Source organism: Oncorhynchus mykiss, chromosome 6 (assembly GCF_057628025.1).
Source record: "Oncorhynchus mykiss isolate SJ-2025 chromosome 6, ASM5762802v1, whole genome shotgun sequence".
Lineage (NCBI taxonomy): Eukaryota > Metazoa > Chordata > Actinopteri > Salmoniformes > Salmonidae > Oncorhynchus > Oncorhynchus mykiss.
In genome coordinates this window covers 33,105,682-33,123,378 of record NC_143027.1, presented here as the reverse complement: position 1 = coordinate 33,123,378, position 17,697 = coordinate 33,105,682, and the positions used below count along the sequence as shown (strand labels likewise).

The 17,697-nt window shown below is 45.3% G+C and overlaps 1 protein-coding gene across 8 annotated transcripts in view; it reads left to right on the top strand.

Annotated features, from left to right (window-relative positions):
- The window catches only part of LOC110525788 (ceramide transfer protein), a 40,093-nt gene that overhangs the window by 7,370 nt on the left and 15,026 nt on the right, over positions 1–17,697 (top strand). For all 8 annotated transcript variants that reach the window (XM_090237704.1, XM_036979934.2, XM_036979936.2 and 5 more), the window contains exons 3-4: positions 7,258–7,374; positions 17,365–17,472. In XM_090237704.1, the coding sequence (XP_090093830.1) occupies positions 7,258–7,374; positions 17,365–17,472 (225 nt within the window). The remainder of the gene's footprint in view (positions 1–7,257; positions 7,375–17,364; positions 17,473–17,697) is intronic.

Below are 17,697 nucleotides of genomic sequence, written 5' to 3'. Positions count from 1 at the left end.
AATCCATTGAATATACACCATTTAATCATTTGTTTAGGCAGATCCTAAGAAGCATAAGACTAATAAAAAGTATTTTCAAAACAATAGAATGGCATATTTTGAGTCTAATTATGTAATCTCCAAATGAATGAAATCAATAGTTCATTAAACAGACACGATATCACAGTTAAAATGCATATATTTTGTAGTAACAATGTAATGGAATATAACGTAATAAAATACAAATAATATTTTTCCCACACCACTTGTCACGGAAACGTGTGGACCGGCTGTTATGTAAATATAAAAAATGTATATTTGGAGTTATTTATTTTTATCCACGTTTCATCTCTTTCCTACCCGGACTCTACTTTTAGGGAGCGGGCGTAGGGTCTTACCATTGAAAGTATAATCTTCATGATACTGATTTTTAGAAAAGAATAGCAATCCTATTTTCTTGTATTCATATTTCACAACCTCTATGGGCTGGGCTTTTGGAGTTGCATATACGCGATCAAGCAAAATAGTAGGCCTACACTTGATTTAGGCTACATTATTGCACGCTAAATGTTTCTGATCAGTGATAGATGAGAAAACGAATAGATGAGCTGTACCACCTCCACGTATTTGTCCAACCAGAAACCAATGAATCAAATAGTCAATACAGACAGAAATTCAGTGAATCAAAATCACATTGATTGAGACAATTCAGACTTTTGGTCGGGAGGAGGCCTAGGATACGAAGCGACTGCGAGTGAAGAGCAAAAAAATGTAATTGTTGAACTACATAACATGCGGTCAAAATGTTGTAATAAATGAACCAATTAGACAGGATGGTCATGGGCAGCAATCGCCTCCATTTAGCTAACATTTTCCCAGCCTGACTGTAGCCCAACCAATATCCAAACAGAGATGAAGTGAAAACAAGAATCGGACATGGATTGATTTATCAAGATGAGTCCCCACCCTTGTCTCAAAGCAGTGGAACGGCGCTGTCCTAATCAAAGCGGTTCTGAAATGATCTCGTTGACCACACGTGGGGAGGCTATTGCTTAAAATGTGGCGCAAAGATTGGATGACTTTGGGAGTTTCAGTAAGCAATAATTTGAGACATGCTTTCAATTGCGTTAGCCTACTTTATTCCAATATTTTCATAATTCATTGGTTTTTAATCCACACAGTAATTCTATATGTATCCATCCCGTAGTGCATAAGAAAACATACATGCTTAGTGGTGGGCTATGCGACGAGATGGGAGAAGTGACATGCCTCGCAAAGCTTAGCACTGGCGCTGCCGAGCAGGGTTTAAGAGCCTAGTGCGTGCCAATGACGCGGGGGGGTGGCAATCTTTACCAAGGATCACCTTCAGTGCTCGGTTGTCTCCACCAAGTCTGTCCCCAAACAATTTGATTTGCTGGAATTAAGCAGTAAACTTTCAAATAGCTCTTTGTTGACTGTTGCTGGGTGCTATCGTCCACCATCAGCATCGGCTTGTACCCTACCTGCCCCTTCTCAGCATTACGGCTAAGTTTCATACTAAGCCGCAGGCAGAAGTTTTACGAGATAATTACTACGTCGTTAGGCGTAAATAAAAGTGTTGCCTTTGATACTGGCAATCCCTCTCAGATAAATGGTATATTTCTATTGTTATTGACTCTACTTTTGCTTATGTGTAACTCTGTTGTTTGTGTCACACTGTGTAACTCTGTTGTTTGTGTGTTGGTTGTTGGCCAGGCCGACGTGGGAAAAACAGTTGCCGGAAAAACTTCTTCGTGTGAAAGGGATATGATATTAAAGGGATATGATATTAAAGGGATATGATATTAAAGGGATATGACTCCTGAATGCTTCACACTCGGGACTCAGACTCTCTATTGGTTACACAGACTTTTGGCCTCCCATCCTATTCTAACCACCTCTCACTGGATTTGTGCTCATGTTACCTGATGAAATTGCTGTACAATATGATCTTTTTGCCATCTGATGCACATTCAGATGTCATAAATCAGCACTGCAGAGTTCTCCTTGTCCTCCCTGATTGTATTACTGTTGACAATATCTGGAAATGTGCATGTACACCCTGCCCATCTACTGTTGCTACCCCCAATTCTGTCTTGTGCTCTATCTGCTTCCTGATTTCTGCTTTCGTAAAAGCCTGGGTTTTCTGCACGCTAACACTAGAAGCTTATTACCTAAAATGGATCAATTTAAAGTGTGGGTTCACAGCTTCAATCCAGATGTGTTGGTCATTACTGAGACGTGGTTAAGGAAGAGTGTTTTGAATACTGATGTTAACCTTTCTGTAAGATCTGTCTTGCCTGAAAAAGTTTATAACCAAAGGTGGGGGGGTGGCAATCTTTACCAAGGATCACCTTCAGTGCTCGGTTGTCTCCACCAAGTCTGTCCCCAAACAATTTGATTTGCTGGAATTAAGCAGTAAACTTTCAAATAGCTTTTTGTTGACTGTTGCTGGGTGCTATCGTCCACCATCAGCATCGGCTTGTACCCTACCTGCCCCAAGCTCTCTCCTGGCCCCTTCTGAATTTTTCCTGCTAGGTGACCTAAACTGAGACATGCTTAAACCACCCGACCAAGTCCTAAAGCAATGGGACTCCCTAAATCTTTCTCAGATTATTACCAATCCCACAAGGTATGACTCCAAGCACCCAGAAAAGGCTACTCTTCTTGATGTTATCCTCACAAATACTCCTGACAGGTATCAGTCTGGTGTCTTCTGTAATGACCTTAGTGATCACTTTTATAGTGTTCATAATGGCTGCTCAGTGGAACAACCTGTCCTGATTTGTCATAGACACTGGCTAAAAAACCTTAATGAGCAAGCCTTCCTTCATGAACTGGCCTCTGTGACATGATATAGAATCAGCTTGATCCCCTCTGTTGAAGACATTTGGACCTTTTTTTAAATATTTTCAGTGGCATTGTTAACAAACACACCCCCATAAAGAAAATTAGAATTTAAAAACAGGTTCAGCCCCTGGTTTGACCTGTGATCTTGCAGAGTTACTCCACCTCATGAATTCCATTTGGCTTGTCACACGCATACTCAGGCTGATTGGCTCTCGTTCAGGCAAATGAGAAATAAGTGCACTCAGGCTATCCGGAAGGCCAGCTAGTCAGCGCATGTGCTTGTAATCCGTCTTGCCCCGCGGCCTTGTGAATGTTTACATTGTGTTTTGAAAGCTTTTGATACAGTAGACCATTCCATTCTTGTGCGCCGGCTAAGGAGTATTGGGGTCTTTGGCCTGGTTTGCTAACTACCTCTCTCAAAGAGTGCAGTGTATGAAGTCAGAAAATCTGCTGTCTCAGCCACTGCCTGTCACCAAGGGAGTACCCCAAGGCTCAATCCTAGGCCCCACGCTCTTCTCAATTTACATCAACAACAACAGCTCAGGCAGTAGGAAGCTCTACTCAGCTGGCCCCTACCAAGATTTTGTGATAAATGCTCTACAACAAAGATTTCTTAGTGTGCAACAAGCTCAAACAAGCTACCCTTAACCTTGTTCTGAACACCTCCAAAACAAAGATCATATGGTTTGGTAAGGAGAATGCCCCTCTCCCCACTGGTGTGATTACTACCTCCTGAGGGTTGAGAGCTTGAGGTAGTCACCTCATACAAGTACTTGGGAGTAGGGCTAGACAGTACACTGTCCTTCTCTCAGCACATTTAAATCTAGACTTGGTTTCCTCTATCGCAATCGCTCCTCTTTCACCCCAGCTGCCAAACTAACCCTGATTCAGATGACCACCCTACCCATGCTCGATTACAGCAACATAATTTATAGATCGGCAGGTAAGGGTGCTCTCGAGCGGCTAGATGTTCTTTACCATTCGGCCATCAGATTTGCCACCAATGAAACTTATAGGACACATCACTGCACTCTATACTCTGTAAACTGGTCATCTGAGGAACCTGTCGCAAGACCCACTGGTTGATGCTTATTTATAAAACCCTCTTAGGCCTCACTCCCCCCTATCTGAGATATCTATTGCAACCCTCATCCTCCCCATACGACACCCGTTCTGCCAGTCACATTCTGTTAAAGGTCCCCAAAGCGCACACATCCCTGGGTCACTCGTCTTTCCAGTTCACTGCAGCTAGCGACTGGAACGAGCTGCAACAAACACTCAAACTGGACAGTTTACTCAATCTCTTCATTCAAAGACTCAATCATGAACACTTACTGACAGTTGTGGCTGCTTTGTGTGATGTATTGTTGTCTCTACCTTCTTGACCTTTGCTGTTGTCTGTGCCCAATAATGTTTGTACCATGTTTTTGTGCTGCTACCATGCAGTGTTGTCATGTGTTTCTGTCTTGTTATGTTGTCTTGGGTCTCTCATTATGTAGTGTTGTGTCTCATGTCGTGATGTGTTTTGTCCTAAATTTATACATTTACATTTATTTATTTTTTATCCCTTTTGCCTTTTGGTAGGCCTTCATTGTAAATAAGAATTTGTTCTTAACTGACTTGCCTAGTTAAATAAAATATCAGAGAAACGGAGGCCTTTTTCCAAATATCCCAAATCCTGAGCTCTCTGTTGACGGACTCCTCTATCAGTGGTATGTGAAGTCTGAGGAATGCGGAAACAATCCTTCGGTTAATACCTTGCTCAGTAGAAGCCAGCTTCACAGTTAGGTCACCATGGACTCGGTACAGTGCGCTCACCTCACACACATGGTAGATGTTTGTGCAGGAAATGCAACAGATGATTGTGCTTCTGGCTATGGCTCAACCTCCTGCTGTGTCATGACACTGCAGACTACTGTTTACACATCGCTCTCTGACATATCTTCTGCAGTTCAGTATCTTGTGCTTCTAGAAAAGCTCTTTTCATGCAGTATCTGTGTTTTTCTTTTTTTTCTTCCAGAAATGGATTGTGTTTTGTATTCTCTGTTACTTTTATATTCAAGCACAATGTAAAATCGTTTCACATTAGAGAGTTGTTAATGCTGCTGTGAACTACTATTGATCATGTCAACAATACCAGCAACGTTTTCAAAACCTGAGGAACCAGCAACTGTAACGTTGGCTGAAGTGTTCTAAATCAGATCTCTTCACACACACACACACACACACACACACACACACACACACACACACACACACACACACACTCACAGAGAAATGGATAGCAGCACACTGTGCTGCTGGGGAAGGAACAGTTTTAAAGGAGAGACAGCCAGGCTTTATGGGCCGTGTCTGATACAGCCTTGTGCCAGTGGACTTAATGCTTCCTATGAGTCACACAGATAAGAGTTTCTTAAAGGAATGCTTGATAGGAGTAGGGTGGAGAAGTCAAATAAAATGTATATTTGTCACATGCTTCATAAACAACAGGTGTAGGCGAACATTGAAATGTTTACTTACGGGCCCTCCCCAACAATACAGTCGTGCTGTTTGATTTCAGGGAGAAAGAGACATTAAATGCATTAACACAGAATAAAACAAAAGTCATGATGGTAGTTCAGGCCTATTAATGCGTATCACTTAATAACCGCCATTTATTCACATTACTTTCATTAAATATTTCAGTTGTCTAAATTCCATTTGTTTAATTTGATGACTATTAGTTTATTCCAAGTCATCTCTTTAGAGCTGCTGTCTGTGCTTTCAAAGTAAATTCAGCCTACTTTTTATGACTGCTGAGTGCTAACTATCAATCACTTTGTCATCAGATGATGTATTTTCAGGAAGTTACCTCGCAAAGCAACTTATTTCTAAGGTCTGTGTTTCTGCTCCTGACAAGTAAGCGGGCGCACAATGGATTATGGTCATTGTATTTTAGCGCAGAAAATGTGGTAATTAACTCTGTAGAATATTTGCCTGTTGGAAACTACAACTCCCTACTACATTGCACAGTTCAGACTAGAAACTGAGCATGGAGCTCACAGAAAAAAATGAACGAAATGGAGATCAAATAATTGAACCTACGTTGGTCAATCAGTTTTTAAAAAACGAAAAATAACCTACTTTTTGGTTAATTGCTCAGCGCTACAATGCAGAGAATTAGAAATAATAACGCAAGGAATTAATACACAATGAATAGTGATAACTTAGCTATATACACAGGGTACTGAGTCCATGTGCAGGGGATCGAGGTAATTGAGGTAGATATGTACATATTCGTAACCAATAGGCAGGTAGCCTAGTGGTTAGAGCGTTGGACTAGGAACCAAAAGGTTGCAAGATCAAATCCCCGAGCTGACAAGGTACAAATCTGTCGCTCTGCCCCTGAACAAGGCAGTTAACCCACTGTTCCCAGGCCTTCATTGAAAATAAGCATTTGTTCTTCACTGACTTGTCTAGTTAAATAAAGGTAAAATAATAAAATAAATAGGTAGGGATAATAAACAGTAACAGCAGCGTATGTGATGAGTCAAAATAGTGTTTCCCCATAGACACTGATCTAGTGTCAGGTTTGTCTTATTTCCTCCAATGGGGAAGATCTTGTTACAGATCTGTGCTTATGTACTTCTAGCAGTACTGGAAAGAGAAACCAGCAGCCCTCCAAGTTCAGCTTAACTCATGAAATGAAACATATGGGGATCGATTTATGCAACATATGCAATGTTGTGTTAAATAATGTGGGAATTCCATCTATGTTCTAGAGAATGTGGTGGGGGGGAAGGGAGGGGCACTGCAGTTTGTCCACAAAGGTTACAGAGAATAAAATGGGGGCGCTTAATTAGTCAAGTTGATTTTAAACAAGGGCAACATCAGCTAGCATTAGCGGGCCATTTCTATTGGAGGAGCTGTAATTTAGAAAACAGAGAACTGACCCAATCCCAAAGGAAGCTATGGGATTCCTGGTGCATGTGCTTGGATTCTTGAAGCTGGAATGGAGATCAGGGGGGAGGAGGAGAGGGATGAGAAGGGAACATTTATGAAGACACTGGTTCCGAGAGGAATGCATTAGACATCAGGTTGTAATTACAGCCCTATTTAATGAGTTCTAGAACATTCTCTATATGGAATCCATATGTGTCAGAACCACATTCCTCATTCATCTGACATGTGATTGGAACATTCCCAGGACAACAACTCAGTGAAAGGCATGATAATAAAGTCTATTATTGGCTGTTTTGGACTAATCTGAAAGAGGGAACATATAATTTGACATGCTATTGACCACTCGTTTGTTTTAAACTGGTAATGGTAGAGACTTCACTTTTCAGCCATTTCTGCTGTAGGGTTTGATGTCTCCTAGTGTAAGTATTGTCACTCATGTGTCTCCTCTCTCTGTCTCTCTCTCTGCAGCCCCATGAGTTTGATGAGTGTCGTATTGACATCAGTGTGAACGACAGTGTGTGGTACCTACGGGCAGAGGACCCAAAGCACCGCCTCCGATGGATTGACTCCATCGAACTACATAAGGTAAGACTGAAGAATCTCTCCTTAGATAGAACTGAGGTATTCCCCTTGGCTTGGACTGGAGTCAGCTGACACGTCTAGGGAGTGTAGCTCTGGTATCCATCAGTGAGATGGCACTGGGCTGGGGCTCTGTTTGAAACGCCACTACTTCATGTTGATCTGAGTAGGTTAGATGGTAATACACCATAGCGTCTATATGGTCCTTGTTGCTCCGGCCTGATTTTCTCCATGTTACTTGTCCAGTACTTTCAGATCTACACAATAAGTGGGGTTGACTGGTACTGGCGGTAGAATGTACCAGCTTAAGGGTTGATTTTAGAACAGAACAAGGGCCTGGTATTTCTGTGAGGTGAACAGAAAGGGAGTGGAGTCAGGAAATGTGGGGGGTCACAACCCATCACCCTGGGAATGCTGGGAATCTTGGGAGTGGCCAGGGGGGGGGGGGGGTGGTGCTGTTCACACACTGATGGTGTGACCACCTGATGTAGGGTGGGTCCCATTGCTGGGTGTGTGTTCGTGTTGAGCTGCATGGCCAGCACTATGCTGACAAATTGTCCTAACACTAACATGTGCTGCATATGGGCAGAGACCAGACACTCCACAGGCTGACACATTCAACACTGTCTGTGTGAAGGGATCTCTCCTGGTTAGGACAGGAGAGGACTGTACGGGGTTCAGGTCAGCAGTGCCCTCCACATGGCCAAATTGAATTGAAAGAACCACAACTTCAACCGTAGACTACCAAGAATCCATTCAATTCAATCTAGTCCTTGACTTTGTTATCTACCTTTTGGTCTGTTTTAATGAGTTTTTCTTGAATGCTCAGGTAGGAGCAGAAGTCCTTCAAGGAAAGTATTAGACCTCCGGTTGGTGCAGACAGCGAAGTAGCAGCAACACGTCTCTCCACTGTGAAGTGACGTCAGAGACAAACGGAGAGCGAGGCGCGCATCGTGTATCTGCAACCGTCTGCCTGTGTGTTTGGGTGTAGGTGTTGAAAGGATGTTTGTTGTTGGACGTGGTGTGACTGATCACAGGAGCCTGTTAAGTGTCTTCCAGACTAGTAGCGGGTTTATACCTGGTCTCTGACCAACCGCAAAAGCCAATTTAGGCTCCCGAGTGGCGCAGTGGTCTAAGGCACTGCATCTCCAGTGCTAGAAGCGTCACTACAGACACCCTGGTTTCGAATCCAGCCAGTATCGCAGCCGGCTTTGATTAGGAGTCCCCTAGGGCGGCGCACAATTGGCCCAGAGTTGTCTGGATTTGGCCGGGGCAGGCCGTCATTGTAAATAAGAATTTGTTCTTAACTGACTTGCTTGATCCGAAAATGTCGTTGGAGTATGGAGGGTGTGACACAATTGCTGAGCCTCCGGAGGCGTTCAGAGGCCAAATTGAGCTCCGTAACGCATCGCCGCGCACCTCCCAAATGTTGTAACAATTCAGAGGGCTCCGTATAGCTCTGTATAGTTTTGCATTGACTTGATTGATTGACGGTAGGTGAATGCGGGAGGTCCTGTATAAACACAAACTCACTCCCGTATCTCAGTAAATTCTGTACGGCCACTGCAGAAGTCGGGTTTACCATGCAGAGTCTTTAACCCACTCACTCAGCCATACCCACTGCAGGAGTGGAAATGTGTCTGCACTGCCACCTACTGACCTAACAGGGACTTGCATGTGGACTTCCTTGGACGCTTGACTCTCTTGTGGTGTGTGTGTGTGTGTGTGTGTGTTGATGGTTCAGTGAGGCGATGGTTCAGTGTGGTGGTATTGATCCAGATTTCAGACAGCTCCTGGGTGTAGTTTATACTGCACTCTACATCACACCACGGACACACAAGATTAGTCATATAATGAAACAGTAGATACTAGAAGGCCATTTTAAAAGGGTTGTTGCGCTGTGTCAGCTTCTCTGGTGGGTGGGGGCTAATACGAGGTGTTTGCTTTGTGGGAGCGCCTTGGAAGTGGTGACACGAGTCATTTGGGATGATGACTAACTAAATGACCTACAGAGACCACTCAGTCATTGTCCCTGTGAGTCATGTTGTATTACACCACAGTACTTCAACAGAAGAGTTGGGTTAAGTCCTTAATTTGACTATACTTCTAGGGCCTATACCCTTAGTTGTTAACATGGACATTGTTCAACTCTTCTGGTCGCATCTTTCAAATTTGGTCAAGTTTTTTAAATTTTTTTAAAGCACTTTTAATTTGCGTAGCAGTAAAGCTGTGTGTGTGGTCCTGGACAGGTGTTTTACTACTCTGAATTGCAGCTCTTGATGAATAATGCATGTGTTGTAGTCAGCCATCCGACACAATCGCAGATATCAAGTGGTACCGCACACAACGTAGTCAACGCTACACTTCGTGAAAGCACTGCTCGGCTCAGACAGGACTATTCCATTTCCAGGCACTGAATAGGGGGTGGAAAGGGTGGGGAAACTCAACACCCCTCTAGACTGGTTGTTTGCACAGGCCTGCCCCAGAGGAAGCATAACAAGCAGACTGGAAAGAAGGAGAAAGACAGAGGGAAAGGGAGAAGACTAGTAGTTGGAGGGAAGGAAGGGGAGAAGACTAGTAGTTGGCGGGAGGGGGGAGACTTGTAGTTGGGGGGAGGGTATGGAGACTTGTAGTTGGGGGGAGGGTATGGAGACTTGTAGTTGGGGGGGAGGGTATGGAGACTTGTAGTTGGGGGGGAGGGTATGGAGACTTGTAGTTGGGGGGGAGGGTATGGAGACTTGTAGTTGGGGGTGAGGGTATGGAGACTTGTAGTTGGGGGTGAGGGTATGGAGACTTGTAGTTGGGGGTGAGGGTATGGAGACTTGTAGTTGGGGGTGAGGGTATGGAGACTTGTAGTTGGGGGTGAGGGTATGGAGACTTGTAGTTGGGGGTGAGGGTATGGAGACTTGTAGTTGGGGGTGAGGGTATGGAGACTTGTAGTTGGGGGTGAGGGTATGGAGACTTGTAGTTGGGGGTGAGGGTATGGAGACTTGTAGTTGGGGGTGAGGGTATGGAGACTTGTAGTTGGGGGTGAGGGTATGGAGACTTGTAGTTGGGGGTGAGGGTATGGAGACTTGTAGTTGGGGGTGAGGGTATGGAGACTTGTAGTTGGGGGTGAGGGTATGGAGACTAGTAGTTGGCGGGAGGGGAGAAGACTTGTAGTTGGAGGGGGGGGGTGACTTGTAGTTGGGGGGGGGGGGTGACTTGTAGTTGGGGGGGGGGGGTGACTTGTAGTTGGAGGGGGGGGGGTGACTTGTAGTTGGAGGGGGGGGGACTTGTAGTTGGAGGGGGGGGAAGACTTGTAGTTGGAGGGGGGGGAAGACTTGTAGTTGGAGGGGGGGGGGGAAGACTTGTAGTTGGAGGGGGGGGAAGACTTGTAGTTGGAGGGGGGGGAAGACTTGTAGTTGGAGGGGGGGGGGGAAGACTTGTAGTTGGAGGGGGGGGGAAGACTTGTAGTTGGAGGGGGGGGGGAAGACTTGTAGTTGGAGGGGGGGGGGAGACTTGTAGTTGGAGGGGGGGGGGGGGAGACTTGTAGTTGGAGGGGGGGGGGGGAGACTTGTAGTTGGAGGGGGGGGGGGGGGACTTGTAGTTGGAGGGGGGGGGGACTTGTAGCTGGAGGGGGGGGGACTTGTAGCTGGAGGGGGGGGGACTTGTAGCTGGAGGGGGGGGAAGACTTGTAGCTGGAGGGGGGGGGAAGACTTGTAGCTGGACGGGGGGGAGACTTGTAGCTGGAGGGGGGGGGAGACTTGTAGCTGGAGGGGGGGGGAGACTTGTAGCTGGAGGGGGGGGAAGACTTGTAGTTGGAGGGGGGGGGGAAGACTTGTAGTTGGAGGGGGGGGGAAGACTTGTAGTTGGAGGGGGGGGAGAGTTGGAGGGGGGGGACTTGTAGTTGGAGGGGGGGGGGAGACTTGTAGTTGGAGGAAAGGGAGGGGGGAGACTTGTAGTTGGAGGAAAGGGAGGGGGAAGACTTGTAGTTGGAGGAAAGGGAGGGGAGAAGACTAGTAGTTGGCGGGAGGGGGAAAGACTTGTAGTTGGAGGAAGACTTGTAGTTGGGGGGAAGGGAGGGGGGAAGACTTGTAGTTGGAGGGGGGGAGACTTGTAGTTGGAGGAGGGGGGGGAGACTTGTAGTTGGAGGAGGGGGGGGAGACTTGTAGTTGGAGGGGGGGGGAGACTTGTAGTTGGGGGGGGGGACTTGTAGTTGGGGGGGGGGGGGACTTGTAGTTGGGGGGGGAGACTTGTAGTTGGAGGGGGTTGTAGTTGGAGGGGGGGGGGGAAGACTTGTAGTTGGAGGGGGTTGTAGTTGGAGGGGGGGAAAACTTGTAGTTGGAGGGGGGGGGGGAGACTTGTAGCTGGAGGGGGGGGGGGAGACTTGTAGTTGGAGGGGGGGGGGAGACTTGTAGTTGGAGGGGGGGGGGGAAGACTTGTAGTTGGAGGGGGGGGGAAGACTTGTAGTTGGAGGGGGGGGGGAAGACTTGTAGTTGGAGGGGGGGGGGAAGACTTGTAGTTGGAGGGGGGGGGGAAGACTTGTAGTTGGAGAGGGGGGGGGGGAAGACTTGTAGTTGGAGGGGGGGGGGGGGAAGACTTGTAGTTGGAGGGGGGGGGGAGACTTGTAGTTGGAGGGGGGGGAGGGGGGAAGACTTGTAGTTGGAGGGAGGGAAGGGGAGAAGGCTTGTAGTTGAAGGGGATAAGACTGAGCTCCAGGTGGATGCTGCTGTTCTCACCAAGACATTTTGAGAAATGAACCGGGCCCATATGCATTGAATGCATAACCTTATTAGGCTGTCCACCTACGATGCTCAGAATGACAGGAATCACATTTAGATGATGGTAATTAATATTAACAGAACATGCAGCGATGTGCGGTCCTTACCAAATTCTGATGTGCACTTTGAAAATGTTAGAAAAACTGTCCACATGTACTTTTCCTCAGCCAACAAGACCAATAACGAACCGCTGAATAACTAGCCTATGTAAATCCACTATTCCCCATGGTAGAATAGTTTACCTATTCTATTGGTCAGCTTGTCGACAAAGAAATGACCTATTCCAAACAGATTCTGGGACAGTTATGGAATGATGGATCACAAATTCATACAACCACTAATCCTAGGTTACATTAAAAAAACAATCTGATACAACAGATCAGAACGTTTAGCTTGAAATATAATTCATTGACGTTAGAAGAACTGCAATGAGCTGTACTTCAGTAGGCTACATGCAACTGTTCGTTCCATTAATGCAATTAACTGGAAAATATCTTGTCAAAAGCGCACTGCACCTGCGAACGGTGTCTTGTGACAGAGATGCAAATATCCATTATAGTTTTAGAAAGAGGGGAGTTGTAATATGCAGCAACTTTGCATGGGTTACTAATATGTCTGCGATGGTGCCTATGGGCTGATTTTTGGCTTGGCTACTTTGAAGCAAGTTGAGACATGCCTTTTTCTAATATGTAATACAACGTTTGTAGTGAAATATGTATGTAGTAAAAAGGTTTCAAACCATTTTAAGTGCACGTTTTCAAAATGCATACTGCCTCCAGCTCATTGCCAAGTGGCGTGTGACGCGCTGATGAAGCCTGCCTTCCGTTTGCTGTAGCAGTGGCTCGCCTGGCTGACCCATTTTCCACTCAAAAGGCTCATTCTACATGCTGTACGGGTGTGATAAATACCATGCATAACTAATATACTGTACACTTGCCAACTTCATTCCACTAAATAATGCAAATGAACCTAGAGACCAGTCAAATGCATTTCCATCAATAAATAGGCTAAAAAGCATTATTTGGCAATGTTTTTTTTTTCTCCCGGACAATTGGCCAGCATCGACTTAAAAAAAATTGTAAATATTTCTATTTTAATTTGATTTATTTATGGACTTTTAAGCTTTTTTATCGCCCAAAAGCCAACTAACGGAAAACCCTGGTGTGTTTGAACGACTCCGCTCCTCTTTCACTCATACAACAATCTGGGCATGACTGGTCTCTGGCTGGTCTCTGGCTGGTCTCTGGCTGGTCTCTCGCTGCTCTCTCTCACTCAGTCTGCTTAACAAGCAGGAGAAACCAGCACCTCGCTCCTCTTCTTAGTCCGCTCCTCCTCAGGAACAACTGGTCGTTGAGGCCCCCCATCTATTCCTTTGTTCCTGCTCCATTAGGTGAGCCGCTGCTGCTGCTGCTTTTCTCATCTTTATCTCTTCCTCCTCTTCCTCTCTGTGCCACAGTGAGACCTGTCTGCAGGGCACTGTCTGGGAATACTGGATTACATCCTGGCAATAGCAGGAAGAGTGGGAGTGTTGTGGGAAGGTACAGCAGGCGGAGGCCGTGATGAGGCCGGCCGGCCGGCAGGACAACTGCAGCAGAAGAGTCCTGTTCTGCTTTGGCTGCTGGAATGGCAGAATGGTGGGCTTGCCTTTAGCACGATGGAGGGCATGCTGCCAGCAAATCAATCAATAACTTCAATGGAGCTTTGTCAGCATGATGGCTGCTTCAGATCCAAAACGGTCTCCTCTTTTCTTCACATGCACTTACTATGTGTGATGTTAGCATGCTAGCGCGCTAGCCACAGCACGAGCTACTAGCTTCAATGATTCACCACGGACCGACTGTAAATTGGTGTTGGTATGCTATGCTAGCCTGCTGCATGCTACTCCTCATTATCAAGCACATTGTCTCATTGGTCCCTGTGTGTATAGTCATCGTGTAAAGGGGGGGGGGGCTGTGGTTGATGCAAAACTGGTATTGAAACTGAATGGGTTTACCGTTGAGAGAATGCCTTGTCTGTTCTTTTTATGTAAATATATATATATATATTATATATTAGATAAATGTGGATAAGGGAATGTTGAATGCCTAGCTCCTAGCCTTTTGTTTTACACTTTTTTTTCTCAGTAGAAGTTAGTTTCTAAGTGAATTTGAATGCTGTATAAAACCATAATATACCGTTATGTAACCAATGTTCCAGTGGTGTGGACACTGTCAGCTCTCTGTTACTATCTGACCTTTCTATGGATTATACCTGTAACATGTTACTACTTCCTGGACCAAACTCTGGCACAGTGGAATAGGACATAAAGGCCAAATGGAGATTAGTGCTTTTGAATAGTTAGGCCTATTGTTTACTCTAATTCAGTCATGGTATGCCATTCACTCCGATCAAAAGACATCCTCATAAGATTGATGATGGACTTCTCCGTGAACATGGTGATGTGCATTCCACAGGAGGCTGCTGAGAGGAGGACGGCTCATGGTAATGTCTGGAATGGAGCGAATGGAATGGCCTCAAACACCTGGAGACCATGTGTCTGATGTATTTGATGCCATTCCACTCCGGCCATCACCACGAGCCCATGCTCCGCAATCAAGGTGCCACCAACTTCCTGTGGCGCATTCGCTCAACTGCCTGATGCCTGAGTTCAATATTTTTTTCCACCTTCTGTTATGTAGCCGTTGCTTTGTCTGGCAAAAGCAACTGACTCCTCTCACTGTTTATCACGTGGGTCTGCACGTCAGCCAGGCTACATGTTGCTCCCCTGTCTGTCACCTTCCTGTAGATTCCATCAGAGGAATGTGTTTGCTGCTGTTACATGCTCTTGTGACACCTGCTGGTAATGGGTGAGAGGCCAACCAGTAGCCAGAAGGTTGCTGGTTCAAGTCCAGGGCCAAGAAGAAGATGAAGTTGCAAGCGGAAGGCTGCTGCTTTCAGATCCCATGTACTGCAGGTTACCATCTCCTGCCGTTGTGCCCTTGAGCAAGGCAATTAACCCCTAAAATAGCTAATGGGGTGTTCTACTCTGGCTGACTGACCTTGTGCTTTTCACAAACAAGGGGTTGGGAGCAGAGTAGAAGAAGACTTAATATCACAGCAGAGAGGAATTAAGTGCTGTTGAAGTGCTGTTATTCTGCTCTTCACTCCACCGAGCTGAACTGGGCTCCTAGTCTCTAGTCAGGACAGGTGGTAACATGTTGCATCCTGACTGTTTGAGTGTAACGGATCGACTGGTTGGTGACCGTTGAAAGTGGTACAAACAGGAAAAACTTGAGGTGTGTGTGTCATATCTTCCTCGTCAAGGCATACAATGCACCTGGACAAGCCTCCTATAGGCCTCCAAACCAGGGTTTCCATTAGCCGGTAAATGTAAGAAAATAAATATGAAAAGCAGATTTTTAAGTAACATTTTTGCCAGCCACATTTTCTGGAAGATGATAATATCCGTTGCAATAATTATTTTTATTCATTGACTGAAATATCAACTTCAAAGACATATACTTCATAGGCTAATAAATCCTCAAGCTGCTTGGAAATTAGTGTAGTGTTTTTCTATTTTTCCTCACGGAAAACACTTGAGGTTGTCATAAGGGACTTCAGCTGTGTTTACCAGACTGGGCAACTTTGGCAAAGATTGTGTTGATTAGGCCTATCCCCTTTTCCAGTGTGCCCGCCAAGAGGGGCTTCATTCTCCAAAACAGATGGCCTCCAGTTCGTGCCTTCTTGAGCACAAAGTAAGGAGGCTGATGCTCATCGCAAGCTTCTACAAGGAGTTGGACAGTTTTGACTTCCCAACAGCAGCTGCTCACTCTGCTGCAAACGCAAGTAAATTAGAGGCAAATTGTTGTTTGTCAGGCCCGGTCCTAGCAATTCTGCTGCCGCCCTAGGCAACATATGCCGCCCGTGTCATGTGTAGTATAAAGATTTGGAATGGATTGATCAACCAGAGTAGTAATGTGTACCATGCTTAATTGGTTGATTTCAGTTGAGCTTATTCAATTGGAAACGAAACATCGCTGCCTACTATTTACATTAGTTTGGGTAGCAATCACTAGGCAGCCAACGGCTTATAGTAGGAAACAGAGTTATCAATAATCCACGTAGCTCACACATGACCCCCAACACAGTTCAAATTACAATAAACAGAACATTTTACATCATCCAGTAGAACTGTAAAAAGAGTGAGATATCATTTGAAGTGCTTTCATAAATGCATGGTGTGGGCCTCGTTTTACAGGGAGCATTGTAAAATTAGCTTTCTTTCAATGGACCAAACTTTTAAAAAAAAAATTTACATTTTGAATTTGCATGTCCAACATCAGTTTAATAATTTCTTTATTTTGAGGCCTCCTAGAGTGTCCTCTTGCCACTGCTGTAGTGCTGAATCACAGCGGGAGAGAGGCAGGGCTGACCCGGTCATGGGTAGAAGGGATTCCAGCTTTTGTCAAATTAACAAATCAGACGTTAATTTGACAAGCTGTATCCCTTCTAGCCGTGACCTGCCTGCTGGCCCTGGCGTTCGTAGACAGCGGTGTTCGATTTATTAGACCTAATTTAAAATGTTCACGCCTAGGCTAAATTAAATTAGAGCGGCCTAGTTTTTAAAACAGCTTTTATTTATTAATAAAACATTCATACAAATAGCCCATAGGACACGTCGTTTGCAAGTTATATTATGCAATTATTATATTTTGACTTTGTTTTATTACTGTGTAGGTGAGTTGTTCTTCTTGGCAGTTTTTTAAAAAATTTTTAAATGATATTTATTATTTATAGCAGGAATGAAGACATAACAGGAAATGTTTTGCTTTTCAATGAAATCAGTCATGTTGGTATAAGAACATCATTCTAACTTTACAGGCTAATTTCTATTCTGTTTCAAATGAATTCCAATAATGTAAATGTGATTTGCGTTATGCACCCAATGCATATGGATGTCTGGTCAATTTCTGACATGTCCGGTAAATGAACATCTTGCCGGTCATGTTGTCCTGCGCCAAATTTTCCTGACGGAAACCCTGCTCCAAACCTATTGGGTCTGATGGGTTAGGCATAGTCAGTGTTCCTGTCCCCCCTTCTTTCATATAGGCCTGTTTCTCTCTGTACACATCCTGTTTCTCTGGGTTTGATTTACTCCACTCTGTGTCTATTTCTTTGGCTGGGGGTATGTTGTTTCTCATTACTATGCAGACTGATCTGAGGTGTTATCCTATCCCTCCCTCCCTTTCTCCAGGTGGAGTCGGGGTATGGTTCAGAGTCCAGTCTGAGGCGTCATGGTTCCATGCTGTCTCTCACGTCCGCTGCCAGTGGCTTCTCCGCCACCTCCACCTCCTCCTTCAAGGTAAACTACCACCACAACACTGTTTAAAATTACAGCCCCAGGAAAGGTCTAGGCCAGTGTTTCTTAATCCTGGTCCTGGGGACCCAAAGGGACATTTTACTTTTTGCCCAGGATCAGGTGTATAGTGCTGGGGGGGGGGGAGAAGCTAAAATGTACACCCCTTTTGGGTCCCCTGGGCCCAGTTTGTCAAAACGTTTAATCGGATCAGAATGATCCTGATTCTGT